Source organism: Mytilus californianus, unplaced genomic scaffold (genome assembly GCF_021869535.1).
Source record: "Mytilus californianus isolate M0D057914Y unplaced genomic scaffold, xbMytCali1.0.p SCAF_8, whole genome shotgun sequence".
NCBI lineage: Eukaryota > Metazoa > Mollusca > Bivalvia > Mytilida > Mytilidae > Mytilus > Mytilus californianus.
This window is the reverse complement of record NW_026262734.1, coordinates 4,047,735-4,069,158: the sequence shown is the minus strand read 5'-3', so window position 1 is coordinate 4,069,158 and position 21,424 is coordinate 4,047,735. Positions and strand designations below refer to the sequence as shown.

Here is a 21,424-nt window from a genome sequence, read left to right as displayed (position 1 = left end):
TTGTAGAGTATTAAGTTCTTTAATCACATAGCTGTACAAGTACCGTTATTTACATTTATACATATGTATAAAAAAAAATGTACACAGGCAAAAAAACTTAGTAAACGAAATGACATAATTAAAAAAAACAATCATATATAAAAAAATAAACAGAACAAATAACTTATAAAATAAAGGATTGAGGAAGTTTTAGAGCTGCTAATGTGCCTCTGTTAATTAACAATACCTCCAAATATCTGAATACGGAGATGGGGGAAACTTCATTCTCAGGGGAAACAACTCTATACTTCAATATATGTGGTTAAGAGAATATTCTATTTCTTACTGATATGCCTTTCTCATGAGCTGTGAGCTGCCATAAAAATCATTCCGTTCTTAATGACTTTATACTTTCAAATCAAGACTTTTAAAACCCTACATTTCCCTTCATACATGTAACCTTTGGCATTTGAATATTTTTAATGATTGTGCTATATGATACACTAGTACTGTATTTTAAATAAATGTGGATAGTGTCCACATGTGGACACAGATGATGCCCCCGCTTGCATATCATATAGTTATAAAGGGACATAACTGAAGAACGGAAAAAGTGACGCTACCCAAATTTGAACTTGATCTGAGTTTTGTGGTAATAAGCATTGTGTGTAAGTCTCATAACATTTGGTTGAGGCTAACTTAAGTAGAGAACAGAAACTAAAAATTCAGCAATTTTTCTATTTGTAAACACGCATAACTCTAACGTGAGTGTGTATAAGTTTTACAACATTTGTTTGAGACAAACTAAAAAATTCAGCAATTTTTATGTTTATAAAAGGACATAACTCTAGAATGATAAAAGTGTTGCCACCTAATTTCGTACTTAATCTGTATTATGTAGTAATAAGCATTGTGTATAAGTTTCATAACATTTGGTTGAGGCAAACTCAAGTTAGAGAACGGAAACAAAAAAATTGTACTTGATCTTTACTGAGTTTTGTGGTAATGAATATTGTGAATAGGTTTCATAATGTTTGGCTGGGGAAAACTTCAGTTACAGAATGGAAATTAAAATTTTGCAATCTTTCGATTTATAAAGGGGCATAACTCAATAATGGTTAAAGTGACACTACCCAAATTCAACTTGATCTGTGTTTTATCAGTGGAAGTCAAAATTAAACATTGCATTGTATAAAGCATTGATTGTAGTTGATTCAACTATAATCATGGTCAAAGGAAGATAACTCCAATTTTAAAAATATATTATAAACTTGATATTTAGAAGAAAATAAAAATTTTGCAATTTTTCTATTTATAAAGAGGCATAACTCTAGATCGGTTAAAGTGATGCCACCAAAATTCAAACTTGATCTGTGTTTTGTGGTAATAAGCATTGTGTATAAGTTTCATAACATTTGGTTGAGGCAAACTTAAGTTAGAGAACGGAAACTAAACATTTTGCAATATTTCCTTTTATAAAGGGGCATAACTCTAGATCGGTTAAAGTGACGCCACCAAAATTCAAACTTGATCTGTGTTTTGTGGTAATAAGCATTGTGTATAAGTTTCATAACATTTGGTTGAGGCAAACTTAAGTTAGAGAACGGAAACTAAAAATTTTGCAATATTTCCTTTTATAAAGGGGCATAACTCTAGATCCGTTAAAGTGACGCCACCAAAATTCAAACTTGATCTGTGTTTTGTGGTAATAAGCATTGTGTATAAGTTTCATAACATTTGGTTGAGGCAAACGCAAGTTAGAGAACGGAAACCAATTTCGGGACGTACGTACAGACGGACAAGGGTAAAACTTAATGCCCCCTCCGCTACGGCGGGGGCATAAAAATGTTTGTATTAGAAAGCAATATATATATATAACTATCTTACATTTATTACTTTTCGACTTTACAGTTTTAATGATTAGAAGAATCACATGATAAAATTGGAAATAAACTCTGGACACTGTATGTGTAGACCTGTTTGTTACATTTAAAATTAAAAAAAAATCCTTCATTAAATATATTTGTGTAATATTGTGGATTGTATTATGTTTATTGGGGATAATATGTAGAAGAGGGCATTTATGATTTGTTTTCTTAACTATGATAATGATAATTAAAAAAAAAGAGAGAAATCCCTGTTCAAAGGAAAAGGTATGATGAAGCCTATTTTTTGGTCCCTTGATTTCCAAATTATCAAAAAATATTTTAAACTTACCAAAAAAAACCATCAAAACATTATAATATGAAGTTTAAACAGCATAAACTTTTTGAATTGATGTTGTATTGCAAAAGTTGCCAAAATAGTCTTTTAAACTGGTAGCCTTTTAAGACTAAATTCCTGTATCAGATCATTGTCCATATTGTTTAGTGACTTATGTAAACCAAATTTCTATTTAATCCACACAAAATCATAAGTCTCAAAGAGGTTTGATTAAAACTGGTTACACTGTATTCATGGTTTTGTTTACCTATTATATAGTACCAGTTACCAGGTGCAGATTAAGGCAGGTATGTAGCAGGCACCTTTAAAAAGGATTTTTTAAAAAGATTTTGAAGAAAAACTAATGGGAAATTAAAGAAAGGCACTTTGCGTATATATATATAAACGTTTTGGCAAACATAAGGTCATCATAAATATACTGATACAGGTTTTTAGCTAATTATGCAATAATAATTTGCATCCATTTCCCAAAGCAAAACTTGATAGGTAAGTAAAATTTTAGTTATAAGATACCCGACCTTTATCAATATTTCAAATAAAGAAATATGATAAAATAATCTCATTCCAATACATAGAATTCTTCATCAACCATTAAACTTCACAACTGACAGGTATTTAAACATATCATTCTATGATAAGACTGATTGAAGTATAATAAATCTACACACCATAAAAAGAAAGTCACTTAATTATAACTTTGATGAACCAGACATAGCCATATATCAGTTTCAATGCACCAAATTTATAAGTTTTTCATGTTCCAAGAAAAACATTAAGTTGGTCTGTTCTGTTTTAAGTCTGTATCATAATAGTTTCCCAATCATCTAGCTGCCCTCCAGAGTAAATCAGAGATTCTTTTTTTCTGAATAGGAAGTGGAAAACTAACACTATAAATAGTCCATTTCACTTTCAACTACTGCATTATCCAGTCTTCGTGAAATTGTGATACTTCAAATATTCTTTTATTCTACATGGTAGGCGTAGGAAGTCAATTTTTGTTGATTTGACATGATTCCTTACGACCATTCGACAGAGATGTTGAAGACGAGATACTTTTGGTGGAGTCTGATAAAATCTGATCGTTCCATCTTTATCCCTGTGAAGAAAAAGAAATATGGTTGAGAGACAATTCTCATAAAAAAAAATTCTTTCAATATTATGTAGGTATAAATGTATGCTGCTAGATTTTTATCTTTTTAAACAACCCACAGTCTTTTGTAGTTGCCAATATAAGTTTTAAAGGAATACAAATAAAAATAGAGGCCTAAGGGTGCCGGTATGGCTTACCTGGAACATTGACTAATATTCCTTAAAGATTTAGAAATTTTAGCAATAACTTTTGAAAAATTAAGCTTTAAATGGCTTCTTTTTTTTTTAATCCCATTACTTTTTACAACATTTCAGAATCTGAGGAAAAGATTTTTTTTTTAAATTAGCCAATCAGAATCAACAGTGAATTCTACCCACCAATTTTCATATCATCAGAACGAAATAACAAACATTTGTAGAGAACCATCAAACATCATTCCTGATAAGTATATGCAAGACAGTTTTAGGTTGTGTGCCACCTGATCATCATTAAAGGAAAATAATTTGAAGAGGGCCTTCAAATTATAATTCCTCTAAAGTTTCCCAATATTTCAATTAGTAGTTTCAGAGAATTGTCATCTTTAAAGAGGTTTGTGTATAAAAGGTTTTTCAATCATTAATCCCTGAAAGTTTCAAAAAAGTTTACCTGTACCTTATAGTTTCCAAGGAAATGAATTAGCCAATCAGAATAAATGATTGTTCTGGCAGTCATGTTTATATAGGATAAAATTATTTTTTTCATCAAGGACCTTCCATATATTATTCTTGTCACATTTTTAACTGAAGACATACTGACAATTGATGATTGACAGACTGACACAAGGTGATTACAATAGCTCAAAGAACCTTTCTGCCAGGTGAAGTAACAATATATCAACCCAGGTCATAGTTAGAGGACAATATTGATTCTTTTGTCCACCAAAAACTCTATTTAATCAATACAAAAGACTGTAATTGTTTAAATAAGAATATGAAAATGAATAAGATTTAATATAATATTTACCCAGCAACAGCGTCAACATTTAGGGTCAGTCTATGATTAAATTTTTTTTCAGACATCAATAACTTTGTCAAAACCTCATGGAGTTTCATGAAACTTGGACAGAAGCTTTTAATGTTCTAAAGACAGTATCCCAAGTTAAATTTTGTAAAAAGAAATCTTCATTGTTTCAAATTTAACTGATAAATAATTAATAGACATATTTTTTTTTCATAGCTAACATTAAGATACAGTCTAAGATTTTCAGACATTGTTTTCTTTGTCGAAACTTCATGGAATTTTATAAAACTTCGACAGAAAATTACTGATAAATCAACTTTGTATTTTTGCAGTTAACATTAAAGTAAAATCTGGGATTAAGTTCATCAGACATCCATAAAGGAGTATGGGCAATGAGGCCCTTATTTGGCCCAAACATTACTGCAAATTTAAAAGTTATCATACATATTCTTGAAACCGTCCTAACTAGACTCAGGTACAAGGTATTAAAAAAAATAGAAAACAATTTCACATTTAACGAGTTACTATGTCAACAAACCATGACTAAATTTGTATATTTTGTAAAATTTCTTGATTTTCCTTGTTTTTCGTCAAATTCTAAGTATATTTTAGATTGGCCAAGTATGTGCGCATCCAAGAAACAACTTTATATTTGGTGAGATTATGTCAATAGTTATAGTAAAGCTTCTCTTAAATTATTTTGTTGTTTCTTGGCTGCACACGGTGTTTCCATAATTGAAATAACAATGGAAAACTGCATAAATTCTGTATTTTTCATCATTTTTTTTTAAATGGTACATAATGACGTAATTGTGACGTCATCAGATAAACAATCTCATGTTTTTCGTTTATATTTCTTGACTCTATGCATTTCCAAACATTATGTGCCAATTTGGAATAGTTGTCAAACATTTAATTTCCTAAGCCAAAACCAGGCCTTAATGCCCCTACTCCCTTGTCAAATGTTCATGTTGCTCAGTCTTTAGTTTTCTATGTTGTGTTTTCTATACTGTTGTTTGTCTTTTTGTCTTTTTCTTTTTTCGCCATGGCATTGTCAGTTTATTTTCGACTTATGAGTTTGAATGTCCCTTTCATATTTTTTGCTCCTATTTTTTCTCTCTTCTCATGGAATTGTATGAAAGTTGGACAGAAGCTACTTTATGACCAAAAGACAGTATCCATGGCAAAAATTTGAAAATATTTGTTTTCATTTTTCCATATTTTACTGATAATAGGACTTAGTCTTTTGCAGTTAACATTGAGATATAGTCTAAGGTTTAAGTTTTTCAGACATTGATAACTTTGTCAAACCGTCATGGAATTTTATTAATCTTGAACAGAAGCTTTAATTATAATGATCAAAAGACAGTATTCACAGCAAAATTTTGAATATACATTTTTTTTAACTTTTCTGTATTTAACCATGCTAACTGATAAAATGACTTAGTTTTATTTTGCAGATAACATTAATTTAAGAAACAGTCTCTGGCTAAAGTTTTATAAACATCATTAACTTTGTTAAACCTTTATAGAATTTTATAAAACTTTTGCACAGTCCTTTTTATGATTAAGAGATAATATATTTTTCATTTTGTCATAAATGATATAAATTTAATAAAAATTGGGCAAAAATTTGTTCATGTGAAAATGCTTACAATGCAATTTTCCATATGATTAATATTTCCAATGTGCATAATTCTTTTAAAAATTAAAGAACCTCTGTGAGCACACTCACATACCCCACGCTCCCACATTGTCAATGGGCAAACAAAATATCAAAGTTCAAAGACTCATAACTCCAACAAAAGTCAACTGATAAAAATTTAATGTGGATATGCAAATTAACATATTATGTCCTTATTATCTACAAAGTTTCATGAAATTCTGTTGTGTGGATTCAGAGGAGTTGCGATGACAAATTAAACTGTTGCAGTAGTATATTTAGACGGATGGACAGCGGGCAGACAGACAGATGGACAGACAGACGGACGGGTCACTGATTTTCGAACTTGTCCAAGACATTCCTGATATAAACCTTTTATATAAGTTTCATATAAATTTGGCAAGAATTGTACACATGAGAGAGCTAATAATGACATTTTCCATAATTAATATTTCCATGGGGCATAACTCTCTTAAAAATAGTTGATTGGCACTGATTTTCGAAATTTTATGAGACATTTCTGATATAAACCTATGATATAAGTTTTATAAAAATCTGGCAAGAATTGTACATGTGAGAGCATTGGGACAGACAGACACATGAACGGACAGAAGCCCGGTATATCTATGTCCCCGACAAAGTGTCACATGGGAGACAATAAACCAATAATAAATATGAAATATACAGCAACAATTGACATCCACTGAAGTACAGGCTCCTGACTTGTGACAGGCACATGTTGTCTGTCTTAAGTGGACTAATGATTTTTTATTGCATACAAATCTTTGTTTACTCATTTTAGCATCCAGGTCTTTTAGCTTCTGAATTATGAACTTTATACAAATAGTAAACCCTGTAGCTGTTGCTGCAGGATAAGCATCCCTATGTCTTGCATTCTACAACTTCCAACAAAGGTAAGAGAATATTTGGTAAAAGGTGATTAAGGATATTCTTTTCAATGAGACCGCAACTGAATATCCCAATTGCAAAAGACATCTTTATATTTCAACATAGTCTATGCTCAGTTCTTTCAATTTAAATTCAATGTTCTTTTAATTTCCATTCAATGTTTTTTTAATTTCCATTCAATGTTCTTTTAATTTCCATTCAGATGTTCTTTTAATTTCCATTCAATGTTCTTTTAATTTCCATTCAATGTTCTTTAAATTTCTATTCAATATCTCTATGTTTCTTGTTAAAGAAATAAAGAAATTGACATTTCTTATAATTGGACGACATACATGACATGGAAATGAATTTGCCATGTTAAAAATAATTTGAATATCACAATCCATTCATAATAGAAGAAAGATCCAGGATATTTTACTTGAATGCTCAATAAATATTTCATAATTTTACATTTCAAACTTACAGTGGTAAATTGCAGAGTAAAATGACAGTCTAGCTGTATGGTTGGAGTTAACTCCCTTTATAAATACAATAATACTATTTACAATGGATATCAAATGATGGCATAGATAAATCAGTTGTTTACACCAACCTGAACCTTTGTGATGATGCTGGAAAAGAAAGGTTTACTTTCTTCCAGCTTTCCTCACTCTCCCACATTCTACTGGGTCTTTCTGCAGAACAAACAATTAGTATAACACATGACCTTTGACCTTCAGGTCTAAAGGAAGTAGAATAACTTTAATTTAAGAGGCAATTTATCATTAAAATTTCAACAAAATTACACAATACGGTACATGTGGATTCATTTTTATTCGTGGGTTTTGTGGGTCACAGCAAACCACGAATTTAAAACTTCAACGAGGAATTATCACGAGAAATGTGGATTGAATCGGATGTTTATTTCCGGTTATGTCTTGCAATTTTAGTATAGTGATGACTTGCAATAAACATGGTAACATAAAACATGTTTTTGAAATAAAATATAAAAGTATTTTGGTTAAAATAAATAATAAAATCCTTAGAATATCAGTGAGAATTTAATTGTAAAATGGATTAAAATCGTTCATGGAAGTAACTGCAAGTTGTAAATTACCATGTCATAATTTGGTTGATTTGTTATTAAAAATCAATAGGATTAAATACGGGTCATTGCAGGTAATACTGTTTATGACAGGAACATTAAATTTCACACATTTTGACTTTAACAAAAATAATTGACAAGCTTTTTATAAGATAGATTAAGATTTTTCAAATAAAATTTCCGTTAACTGCTGCTTAAGCATTTTTGTTTACTTAATTCTTGACAAAACAACATATTTTCGTAATGAAATTTGAAAGGGAAAATGTAGGACACAAACAATATTCCGACAAATTGTCATTTAAACAAGTATTTTTATTTATTCTGGACAAAAATTATATTTTTTTTCGAAAAAAAACTTATCCAACAAAATGTTAGATCAATTATAAGCGTGTTTCTAAATTTTGACCATTTCTAATGACTGCTTATTATGTCGTGATTATGGTAAATAGCTTTCAATCAGTTGTACATCAAAGGGCTTTGAATACCTTATAAAAGTTTGACAAGAAATTATAATTGTAAAACAAGCAAATAATTAGTTGCCTTTGTCCATGCTTGTAATCAAAGTTTTAAATCAACACTTAAACCTACAATGATCGTGCGATGAATGAATTTCTATCTTTTGTTTTATCATTATTCAAACACAGATCCACGAATTTATGTATCTGAAACATTTTTTTTGGAAATAGTGATCCACGAATTTACGTATACCACAAAGTTTTTTTTTTTCTCTATCCACGAAAATAAATGAATCCACAGTATCTTAAGCTTATTGAAATATAAAGAAGGGTCTTTTATCTATCACCTAATTTAGATTGAATGAAACCAACATACCACATCCCTCCCTATTTAATGATACACATTGATGCAGCAATGAATGAAAGACAAAATTATATAATACTGATGATGGATGTATAAGTGATGGCAATCATAGCTGTCATAGGTTTTTTGATAATCTAAATAGAATTACAAAAGTCAATAATTCAATTCAAAATAAGATAATCATATGCATATTTTTATCTTCTTTGTAGAATTCAGTTTTACGACAACAAAATATCCAAAACAGATTTTTTTTTAATAATATTACAAAGCTAGAAATAAGCACAAATAATGGGGGATTTGGATTTCATTTAATATGTATGTGATAGTTGATGCTGAATACAAAATGTATGTGTATGTGTATAACTTTGGTTCATTTTGCACATATGTCCTGAATATGCATGAAATATTTCACTCTGGAGATTAAGCAAACAACAATCAATCGTTTTGTGCAACAAAAATAATGTACACCAACTAGAAAGTGATAACAATCTCTATGGAAAACGAATTAATATGTATTATTGGCAATTGCATACCAAATATTGTTGAATTACCAAACATTATCAAACCAAAAATGGCTTTCCAGGTAAAATTTCTGTAGTTTCCATGGCAATTTGATCATTTCTGTGAAGCAAATTTAATGACATTTCTATAGGTAAACTGAATTCTACAGAGAAAAAATCATCTTCATATTCATCACTCAACTGTTAACTATACATTTTTTATTAAAAAAAAAAATAAAACAATTTCTGAATAAAATACAAATGTATATTTCCAAAACCCGTAAATATGAAAACTTTAATGTAAACCTACCCGACTGAGATTCTTTGACCTTTTGGTGAGAACGTACAGTACAGAGCATTCGCTTGCTCAACAACGTATGATGGGTCGTTGTCATCTTCTTCTAAGTCCCAACATCGCACGTACCTAAAACATTTACACAGATAATTGTTATAAATTCTTTTATGTCCCAACAACACACGTCCCTAAAACATTTTGGTCTATTCTTCTGGTTTAAAATAATTGATATTCTTTCCAAGCAAATGAGACATTATATTTCGTTAAGAATTTAAAATTCAGAGTTGGCTTCTACCAACAAATAGTAGTCCTATAATTGCTTACATCCACATTAAATTTTGGTGGATAGTTGTCTCATTGGCAATCCTATTACATCTCCTTATTGTTATATCACAATGAACTCTGATGGATAGTTGTCTCATTGGCAATCCTATTACATCTCCTTATTGTTATATCACAATGAACTCTGATGGATAGTTGTCTCATTGGCAATCCTATCACATCTCCTTATTGTTATATCACAATGAACTCTGATGGATAGTTGCCTCATTGGCAATCCTATTACATCTCCTTATTGTTATATCACAATGAACTCTGATGGATAGTTGCCTCATTGGCAATCCTATTACATCTCCTTATTGTTATATCACAATGAACTCTGATGGATAGTTATCTCATTGGCAATCCTATTACATCTCCTTATTGTTATATCACAATGAACTCTGATGGATAGTTGTCTCATTGGCAATCCTATTACATCTCCTTATTGTTATATCACAATGAACTCTGATGGATAGTTATCTCATTGGCAATCCTATTACATCTCCTTATTGTTATATCACAATGAACTCTGATGGATAGTTGTCTCATTGGCAATCCTATCACATCTCCTTATTGTTATATCACAATGAACTCTGATGGATAGTTGCCTCATTGGCAATCCTATTACATCTCCTTATTGTTATATCACAATGAACTCTGATGGATAGTTATCTCATTGGCAATCCTATTACATCTCCTTATTGTTATATCACAATGAACTCTGATGGATAGTTGTCTCATTGGCAATCCTATCACATCTCCTTATTGTTATATCACAATGAACTCTGATGGATAGTTGCCTCATTGGCAATCCTATTACATCTCCTTATTGTTATATCACAATGAACTCTGATGGATAGTTGTCTCATTGGCAATCCTATCACATCTCCTTATTGTTATATCACAATGAACTCTGATGGATAGTTGTCTCATTGGCAATCATACCAAATCTCATTATTTTTATATCACAATGAACTCTGGTGGATAGTTGTCTCATTGGCAATCATACCAAATCTCATTATTTTTATATCACAATGAACTCTGGTGGATAATTGTCTCATTGGCAATCCTACCACATCTCCTTATTTTTATATTCATTAGCATTTTTCATTGAGACAAATTAAGATTTATATATTGTGTGTGCTTGACAGTCAATTCTTTGATCTCTGCAAGAAATTTTCAGATCTATATTAAAAACAAAAAGCCATCTTTAGTTTATAGTATTTTTTTTATCAATGGATTTTTCCTATTGACGTATATTGATGTCCCCTTTTGTTCAAATTATACAATATACAAGTGTCTTACCCATCATCGTTAATGGTAAGAACCATCTGGCCATGTGGATGAAATGAGATTCCTCGAATGTAAAATTCATTCGCTCCAGCTGCAAATATTGGTCGTGGAGGAGGATACATGTGGCTGTAATCAGAAATAGTCAAACATAAATATTTTATAAAAAATCTACAGGGAATCATTGTAAATAGCTAGTACCATGATATTTGTTTAAACAATTTCATCTCCTCACATTTTCAACTTAGTCTTTTAGTTAGGGCTGTTCCAAATATATCTGGTGGGGGGATAGGAGGCAGTCAAATTAATTAAATATGGGTGGTTGTATTTTCCTTAGAATTTGGAAAATTATAAGTAAAACGAAATTTTAATTTCATGAGTGGTCGGGTCTCAAAGTGCATCCAATGCCCCCATGCATTAAATTCTGGTACAGCTCTAATAGTTTTTTGTCTATCCTCCATATTTTTTTTCCAAGGGAAATGTATCAAATTCTTTTGTCTTGCTTCCCTTATATTTATAAATATTTTCTTTAATACATTGCAAATACACTTCTGCCAAACATTCTTGGTTTAATGTTAAATGTATCTAAATTTCATAGGGTATAATTCATTTGCTTTTAAAGGCAAACTATATAATTTGGCAATATTTCAGATTTTGCCGAACTTTTGTATGAAAAGGTAGATGTAACATTTATACTTCCAGAGATACAGCCAATTTAAAATTTGTAAAATAGGTCTTTAAATGTCATGAATGTATAGAATGTATGTAAAAAGCTGGGAAACATATATCAAAGCTGATAACATTTCGTTTGTAATGATATGCAAATATTATGGGGTCACCAGTTTCATTTCTTTTCCATAGAAATCAATTAGTCTTGATAAGTAGCGTGCAAAAAGAGCCAAAAGAGCCTTATTTTGAGATCTTGTCATTAAAATCTTGATATAAGTCAATAATTTAAGGTTACTCAAAAATATTTTTTGCTAGAGGATGTGTTTTACAAAGATGTTACTATTGGCCAGATAATGGCTCTTATATCCTGCCATAACAAATATATCAAATTTGGAAATTTTAAAATAACTCATTCAATTTAAAAACAAAAAATTATAAAGAACACCAGGAACATATATATTGACGGGACTTGACACTACCTAATTGTAGCCGATTTTATCGTCGGGTTATAGGTAATAAAGAAACGATACGGAAACGGACATGTGTTAAAAACGTACTAGCTATTATCCTAATAATTTCTGACATTTTCAAAAAAATGTTATTCAAACTAGTTTTACAGTGATGCCAGTGTATCAAACTCGTATTCTGTCACCTCAAATTTGTTATAATCGCATTCATTTTATCACAGAATGGTACAGAATGCAAACAGGGTAATAAAAAAATGGCGCCGATTGCCTTCCCAAATTCAAAAACATTATAAAACACTTCACATCAAATAAATCACATTTATTTTGGTCATTTTATATGATAAAATATATCTACTTTATGATAAAACTTGTATTTTTTTACGATTAGAATTATGTGGTTAATTTATTGAGCAGTTCCGATAGTTTTTCAGTCAGACGCCACCAAAATCCATAAATCTCGCGAAGTCTCGTGGAGTCCGAGATTTTATCAATTTTATACTGAAAAGCCTATCAGATTCATTTCCCGTTAGATATACTGTTCCCAGAGAACACCTACCAAAGTTCTTGAAGTGACTGTCCAGTATATACATCCCATAATATAACCCTGGTATCAAAAGATGCAGTAGCTAATAAGGCGCCATCTGGTGAGAAACAACATCCAATAACATCATGGTAATGTCCATGTAGATGAGATGGAGTATAATTATTCAACAAATCCCATAGTATCACCTGAAAAATATAAAAATATGGGAAAATGAATTGACTGCTTTTTAAAACATGTTATGACTGAATACTAGATAAATTAAAAAACACAAGCAAATATAGCATTTATACAAACATAATCAAATATTGTATTTATCATTTATTTTTTGGTTCAGTGCATGAAATTTTTTTACTATATATTTCATATTATAACACATTTTTAGAACTTTTCTATTTTAAGGCATTACAATTGAATGTGATACCATGCTTACTTTAGAGAAAACTTGAAAATACTTCCTGAAAGTGTGTTTCCCCAATTGTTGCCTTGTATTTTACAGGAAAATCACTTTCTTACATTCACAAAAGTATAAAGTAGTATCCAGGTAAATTCTAAATGCAGAGGGAAATAACAAAAATTGTGAATTTTTTTTTTTGTCTGTTTCAAAACGACAAATGATATTTTTGTATCTGATTTGATGGGTAACTCTGTGCATTTACAAAATTTCCGATTTGAAATCATGAGATCAGATTCTGTTATAAGGACGTCATCATAAACCAAATGAGTAAAACATTATGTTGAGCGTTCATTATTGCGCTAATATATATCTCCCCTGAAACTTGACTGACGTGTAACTTACAGTTTTTCCGCTGCCAACACTAGCAATCATATCACATTTGGGTGACCATTTAGTATCATACACCCATTTAGTATTGCCTCTGAGTGATTTATACATATTTCCGTCATCATTAAGGTCCCAAAATTTAATAGTTCCATCTCTGGACCCTGACAAGAGGATAAGACTTCCATCTGGAGCAAAGTTTAAACTTTTAACAATATCTTTATGGTCTTTTAGCATGAGAAGTAGTTTCCCTGCAATGATAAAGATTACAGTTTACAGTACACACAATGTTTAAAATAACTCTTGCAAATGATGATAAAGATTTCAATATGCAGTACACACAAGATGAAAAATAACTTGGTGATCATAAAAATTGCAATACACAGTACATAAAGGGTTTTAAATCACTCTTACTAGTGATAACAATACTGAATAGCAATAAACAGTACATCATGTACATACAGGGTTTTTAAATCACTCTTACTAGTGATGATAACAATAGCAATAAACAGTACACACAGGTTTAATGAAGGTGATAACACTCTCATTTACAGAATACATAGAGAAATAATAAATACTGCAAGACTTCAAAAGTGTAATTGTGGTCTTTACACTATACAGTGTGGCTTTTATTCTTTGACTTTTGTTGAAGGTTGTATGGTTGCCTAGAATTGCTTACATCCACTTCATTTGAATTCTGATGGATAGTTGTCACATTTACAATCATACCACAACTCCTTATTTTGTTTGTAAGCTACATTATAATTCTCTGGTTATAATTAATATTGGAATACAGAAGCTTTTTCCTACTGTATTTAAGATTCAAAATTGATTTACTGATAAAATATACAAGTTGTTTTCCTGTAAAATACACAAGTTAATTACCTGTATTACAGTCCCAAACTTTTATGTTACCATTCTGATGACCAGTAGCTAGTAGCAGACCCTTGTCCACTTTCAAATGTCTCCATGTCAAAGCATTATCTTCCTTTGTAGAACCAGAACCAAAGGCAACGGACCAAACAACTTCAACGCCATCTAAAATTCTGGTTGGTCTCTGTTCATACTGGTGCTGTAAATTTCCATCTGAATGTAACGTTACATTTTCTGCTTCTTCATATAATAATATGTCCTCATTTAACACTCTGTGGAAAAAAACAAAATTATATAAAACCACATTAAATGTTTTAACAATTAGAGGAATACTTTTAAAACTTTAGAGTCCAAGGGAAGAATTAAGATCTCAAGAACCTCGTTTAGCCCTGTCACATGTCGTAGAGCCTGTCCCAAGACAGCAACCTTTTAAGTGGTTGTTTACTGTCATAACTTCACGTTTTTCTGTATTTGGAGAATTTGGTGTAGATGGCAGATCTTTGATATATTCTGTCTGATTTATTCACTCTAGAGCCTCGGTTTATTCACTCTAGAGCCTTGGTCTGATTTATTCACTCTAAAGCCTCTGTCTGATTTATTCACTCTAGAGCCTTGGTCTGATTTATTCACTCTAGAGCCTTGGTCTGATTTATTCACTCTAAAGCCTTGGTCTGATTTATTCACTCTAAAGCCTCGGTCTGATTTATTCACTCTAGAGCCTTGGTCTGATTTATTCACTCTAGAGCCTCAGTCTGATCTATTCACTCTAGAGCCTCAGTCTGATCTATTCACTCTAGAGCCTCAGTCTGATTTATTCACTCTAGAGCCTCAGTCTGATTTATTCACTCTAGAGCCTTGGTCTGATTTATTCACTGAAGGCAATCTAGAGCTATATATATACTGTGGATTCATTTATTTTCGTGGGTACCAATTTTCGTGGTTTGGGGCAAACATGCAATTTCATTTCGTGGTTTTGCCAAAAACTGCATACATTCATAAAGAAAATTTGTATTTTGTTGATTTTTTAAATTTGTGATTCCCCTGTACCCACGAAATCCACGAAAATTGACATCCAACGAATACAAATGAACCCACAGTAAGGTACAGGCACATAAGCATTGCTGAAGATTGTATTTTGACATCTAAAGGTCTTTTGGCATGTTTGGTTGATTGTGTTGTTGAGTTGCAGTTTCATTAATTGATGTATACCGCACATTTGGTTTTATTTATATGTATTATATTTGAAAATATCCGCAGTATGCTAATTATTCACTATCAATTTATGTTTTTTAGAATGAACTTTTTTTTTTGTTCAACAAAAATGAAATAACAAATAATTCAGTTCAATGTTGAAATTATTCACAATCTTGTCTGTTTCGATCTGTTTCGATAAAAAAATATAAAGTAAAAGTGTACAATCCTCTTCCAAAGAGATAATCACATAAAGGAAGTGCAAATTGTGTGTATCTATTTGCTTGCAAGATATATATTAACCTATTCTCATGTTTTTTTGTCTATTGGTATTGTAAAATATCAGCTGTATGCAAGTCATATTTTTTTTATTTTTGTGTTTTTTGTTGAGATCATGTCCCACTGACACATAACATTAAAATGATGAGATGCGGTATTGATGCCACAGTGACAACTATTTATCATAGAACAACACTCTAGGATGTATACTACTAAAGCTAGGTCATCATAACCTAATTTTTCATACTTCCTTTGAACTATATATATATGTATTAATCACACTCACATCTTATTTTCTCTGTTATCCCAGGGTACCAGTTCAACCTTTCCTCCACATGGCCAAGCAAAATAAGAATTATCTGGTGACCATGCACAAGTCTTGGCACCTGATGGTGACCTGGTTGTTCTGTGGGTTATAGGTAATGTAATAGGATGTAACTGAACATCGGTCTGCTTGAGACGTTCTGAAATTTAAAATAAACATGATCAATGTGTCTGCCTCGTCATCTGTATTCTGCTTAAGACGTTCTAAAACTTAAAGAAATAAACATGATCAATATGTCTGCCTCGTCATCTGTATTCTGCTGAAGACGTTCTAAAACTTAAAGAAATAAACATGTTCAATGTGTCTGCCTCGTCATCTGTATTCTGCTTAAGACGTTCTAAAACTTAAAGAAATCAACATGATCAATGTGTCTGCCTCGTCATCTGTATTCTGCTGAAGACGTTCTAAAACTTAAAGAAATAAACATGATCAATGTGTCTGCCTCGTCATCTGTATTCTGCTTAAGACGTTCTAAAACTTAAAGAAATAAACATGATCAATATGTCTGCCTCGTCATCTGTATTCTGCTGAAGACGTTCTAAAACTTAAAGAAATAAACATGTTCAATGTGTCTGCCTCATCATCTGTATTCTGCTTAAGACGTTCTAAAACTTAAAGAAATCAACATGATCAATGTGTCTGCCTCGTCATCTGTATTCTGCTGAAGACGTTCTAAAACTTAAAGAAATAAACATGATCAATGTGTCTGCCTCATCATCTGTATTCTGCTTAAGACGTTCTAAAACTTAAAGAAATAAACATGATCAATGTGTCTGCCTCGTCATCTGTATTCTGCTTAAGACGTTCTAAAACTTAAAGAAATAAACATGATCAATGTGTCTGCCTCGTCATCTGTATTCTGCTTAAGACGTTCTAAAACTTAAAGAAATAAACATGATCAATGTGTCTGCCTCGTCATCTGTATTCTGCTTAAGACGTTCTAAAACTTAAAGAAATAAACATGATCAATGTGTCTGCCTCATCATCTGTATTCTGCTTAAGACGTTCTAAAACTTAAAGAAATAAACATGATCAATGTGTCTGCCTCATCATCTGTATTCTGCTTAAGACGTTCTAAAACTTAAAGAAATAAACATGATCAATGTGTCTGCCTCATCATCTGTATTCTGCTTAAGACGTTCTAAAACTTAAAGAAATAAACATGATCAATGTGTCTGCCTCGTCATCTGTATTCTGCTTAAGACGTTCTAAAACTTAAAGAAATAAACATGATCAATGTGTCTGCCTCGTCATCTGTATTCTGCTTAAGACGTTCTAAAACTTAAAGAAATAAACATGATCAATATGTCTGCCTCATCATCTGTATTCTGCTTAAGACATTTCAAAACTTAAAGAAATAAACATGTTCAATGTGTCTGCCTCGTCATCTGTATTCTGCTTAAGACATTCTAAAACTTAAAGAAATAAACATGATCAATGTGTCTGCCTCGTCATCTGTATTCTGCTTAAGACGTTCTAAAACTTAAAGAAATAAACATGTTCAATGTGTCTGCCTCGTCATCTGTATTCTGCTTAAGACGTTCTAAAACTTAAAGAAATCAACATGATCAATGTGTCTGCCTCGTCATCTGTATTCTGCTTAAGACGTTCTAAAACTTAAAGAAATAAACATGATCAATATGTCTGCCTCGTCATCTGTATTCTGCTTAAGACGTTCTAAAACTTAAAGAAATCAACATGATCAATGTGTCTGCCTCGTCATCTGTATTCTGCTGAAGACGTTCTAAAACTTAAAGAAATAAACATGATCAATGTGTCTGCCTCGTCATCTGTATTCTGCTTAAGACGTTCTAAAACTTAAAGAAATAAACATGATCAATGTGTCTGCCTCATCATCTGTATTCTGCTTGAGACGTTCTAAAACTTAAAGAAATAAACATGATCAATGTGTCTGCCTCGTCATCTGTATTCTGCTTAAGACGTTCTAAAACTTAAAGAAATAAACATGATCAATGTGTCTGCCTCATCATCTGTATTCTGCTTAAGACATTCTAAAACTTAAAGAAATAAACATGATCAATGTGTCTGCCTCGTCATCTGTATTCTGCTTAAGACGTTCTAAAACTTAAAGAAATAAACATGATCAATGTGTCTGCCTCGTCATCTGTATTCTGCTTAAGACGTTCTAAAACTTAAAGAAATAAACATGATCAATGTGTCTGCCTCGTCATCTGTATTCTGCTTAAGACGTTCTAAAACTTAAAGAAATAAACATGATCAATGTGTCTGCCTCATCATCTGTATTCTGCTTAAGACGTTCTAAAACTTAAAGAAATAAACATGATCAATGTGTCTGCCTCGTCATCTGTATTCTGCTGAAGACGTTCTAAAACTTAAAGAAATAAACATGATCAATGTGTCTGCCTCGTCATCTGTATTCTGCTTAAGACGTTCTAAAACTTAAAGAAATAAACATGATCAATGTGTCTGCCTCGTCATCTGTATTCTGCTTAAGACGTTCTAAAACTTAAAGAAATAAACATGATCAATGTGTCTGCCTCGTCATCTGTATTCTGCTTAAGACGTTCTAAAACTTAAAGAAATAAACATGATCAATGTGTCTGCCTCGTCATCTGTATTCTGCTTAAGACGTTCTAAAACTTAAAGAAATAAACATGATCAATGTGTCTGCCTCGTCATCTGTATTCTGCTTAAGACGTTCTAAAACTTAAAGAAATAAACATGATCAATATGTCTGCCTCGTCATCTGTATTCTGCTTAAGACGTTCTAAAACTTAAAGAAATAAACATGATCAATGTGTCTGCCTCGTCATCTGTATTCTGCTTAAGACGTTCTAAAACTTAAAGAAATAAACATGATCAATATGTCTGCCTCATCACCTGCATTGTTTGTTATTTTATTTAATACAGTCAGACCACATTGTCCAGCTCAAAGACATTTGGCTATAAGATTTTTCCTTTATTTGTGGTCCAGGCCTGATAAGTCAATTTTTTTTTATCACATATTTAGTTAGCATGGTTAGTAGAACAAGTTCAAGATCTTTGGTGTTAAAATTTGATGTTTTTGAAATGAAAGTTGGAAACTACAGCTGTCACAATTGATTAATTAATTTGTTATGTCTAATAGGTATTATGTTTTGGCTTTCTGATTTATTCATGTACTGTCCCTAATACCACTTATATGACATTGTTATTGATGCTGTTTACATATATGTAAAGGGGGAGGGTCTCATAAAATTATGTTCAACCCTCTGCATTTTTGCACCTGTCCCAAGTCAGGAACTTCTTGCCTTTGTTACTCTTGTGCCTTCTTTTAATTTTGTATGTTTCGAGGTTTAGTCTGGCGTTCTTTTCGCTGAACTAGTATACATTATTGTTTAGGGGTCAGATGAAGCCTGACTCCAGGTGCAGGGATTTTCTCCCTGTGTTGAAGACCCATGGTGGCCTTTGGCTGTTTTTTTTGCATTCTTTGATCGGGTTTTGGTCTCTTTGACACATTTCCCGTTTCCATTCTCTATCCTATAGTATTTTCTCACATGCTGATTGCAATAAAATTATCTTATATGAATCATTTAGTGTATACAAACTAATATATATTAATGTATATTTGTTCTGACTAATAGAAGATTCACTGGAAACTTTGTTATAAACAATGCCATAATATCTGTTCCTGTTGGAACAAATACTCTATAATCTTTATTCCGTCAGTAACAAATACTGTAATATTTGTTCCAGAGGAAATAATATTACAGAATATTTCTTCCATTTTAAACTTATATTATGAAGGAACTTCGATTTCATGACAAATGTATTCAGATGTCATATGGATAATGATGGCCTTGTTGGGCTTGTAATGTCAATGAGGTTCTGTCTTTTTTATGTATTGTTATCATTTTATTTGTATAGAATTCAGATAAGAATGACAAGTATGGTAGAGGTATCTAAGTAGAGGAAGAAACCAGCTTTAATTCAACCTTACTTGTACTTTCTAAAAAAAAATGTCTAAAACAGGCTATTATTTAAACTTATTATTAATTATGGAATTTGCATAATTTCTTGTGCTTGAAATTTTTAATAAATTCCATGTTTATTCTGTACTTTAATTTTCTGTGCTGCGCACAACACTTTCTATTACAAAGAAGATAGTACATTTTCAATAGAATGTACTATGCCGCGCACAACACTATCTATACAAAATGCATTGTATGGAAAGTGTTATGAACCGCTCAAACATTATAATACCAAATAAACATGGAATTTATTAAAAATTTCAAGCACAAGAAATTTTGCAAATTCCATAATTAAAAATAATTCCAAGTTCAAATAATAGCCTGTTCTAATTAAAATTCGGATAAATAATAAATATTTTAAACAAATTTCTTATGGAGATATAAAGTTTAATGTACACCTGTATACTAATGTGAATGAACCTTTGAAAACAAGTTTAGACAAACCTATAAAAAGATACAATGTCACCTTCCTTACCTAAAGTATCACATGTATTATATTCTATTTATATTAGTGATGTAATACATGCCCCATTAACACAATCACATTAACATGTCAGTGAACCACATAATCTTGGCATCTGTTCTTTAAAAGAGGTTAAATCATAATCATGATAACGATTATGTGTTCTAAGTTTGAAGTTGATGTGATCACAACCTTAACACAAAATTTTAATCTGATTCAGGATGGTCAGATGAATGCATACATAACTAAAACTAGAGGCTCTAAAGAGCCTGTGTCGCTCACCTTGGTCTATGTGCATATTAAACAAAGGACACAGATGGATTCATGACAAAATTGTGTTTTGGTGATGGTGATATGTTTGTAGATCTTACTTTACTGAACATTCTTGCTGCTTACAATTATCTCTATCTATAATGATCTTGGCCCAGTAGTTACAGTGGAAAATATTTTGTAAAAATTTACAAAAATTTATGAAAATTATAAAAAATTGACTATAAAGGGCAATAACTCCTTAAGGGGTCAATTGACAATTTTGGTCATGTTGACTTATTTGTAGATCTTACTTTACTGTACATTATTGCTGTTTACAGTTTATCTCTATCTATAATAATATTCAAGATAATAACCAAAAGCTGCAAAATTTTCCTAAAATTACCAATTCAGGGGCATCA

At 31.3% G+C, this 21,424-nt stretch overlaps 1 protein-coding gene across 4 annotated transcripts in view; it reads right to left on the bottom strand.

Annotated features, from left to right (window-relative positions):
• LOC127712273 (WD repeat and SOCS box-containing protein 1-like) overlaps positions 1 to 21,424 on the bottom strand; it is a 141,065-nt gene continuing 119,641 nt past the window's right edge. For 3 of the 4 annotated variants that reach the window (XM_052218654.1, XM_052218652.1, XM_052218653.1), the window contains exons 3-9: positions 16,260 to 16,437; positions 14,516 to 14,775; positions 13,649 to 13,881; positions 12,865 to 13,037; positions 11,188 to 11,301; positions 9,577 to 9,690; positions 1 to 3,298 (exon numbers count right to left, since the gene is read on the bottom strand). In XM_052218654.1, the coding sequence (XP_052074614.1) occupies positions 3,124 to 3,298; positions 9,577 to 9,690; positions 11,188 to 11,301; positions 12,865 to 13,037; positions 13,649 to 13,881; positions 14,516 to 14,775; positions 16,260 to 16,437 (1,247 nt within the window). In that variant the 3' untranslated portion in view covers positions 1 to 3,123. Of the gene's footprint in view, positions 3,299 to 7,455; positions 7,538 to 9,576; positions 9,691 to 11,187; positions 11,302 to 12,864; positions 13,038 to 13,648; positions 13,882 to 14,515; positions 14,776 to 16,259; positions 16,438 to 21,424 lie in introns of all 4 variants that reach the window. The other variant, XR_007987012.1, reaches the window with a different exon arrangement.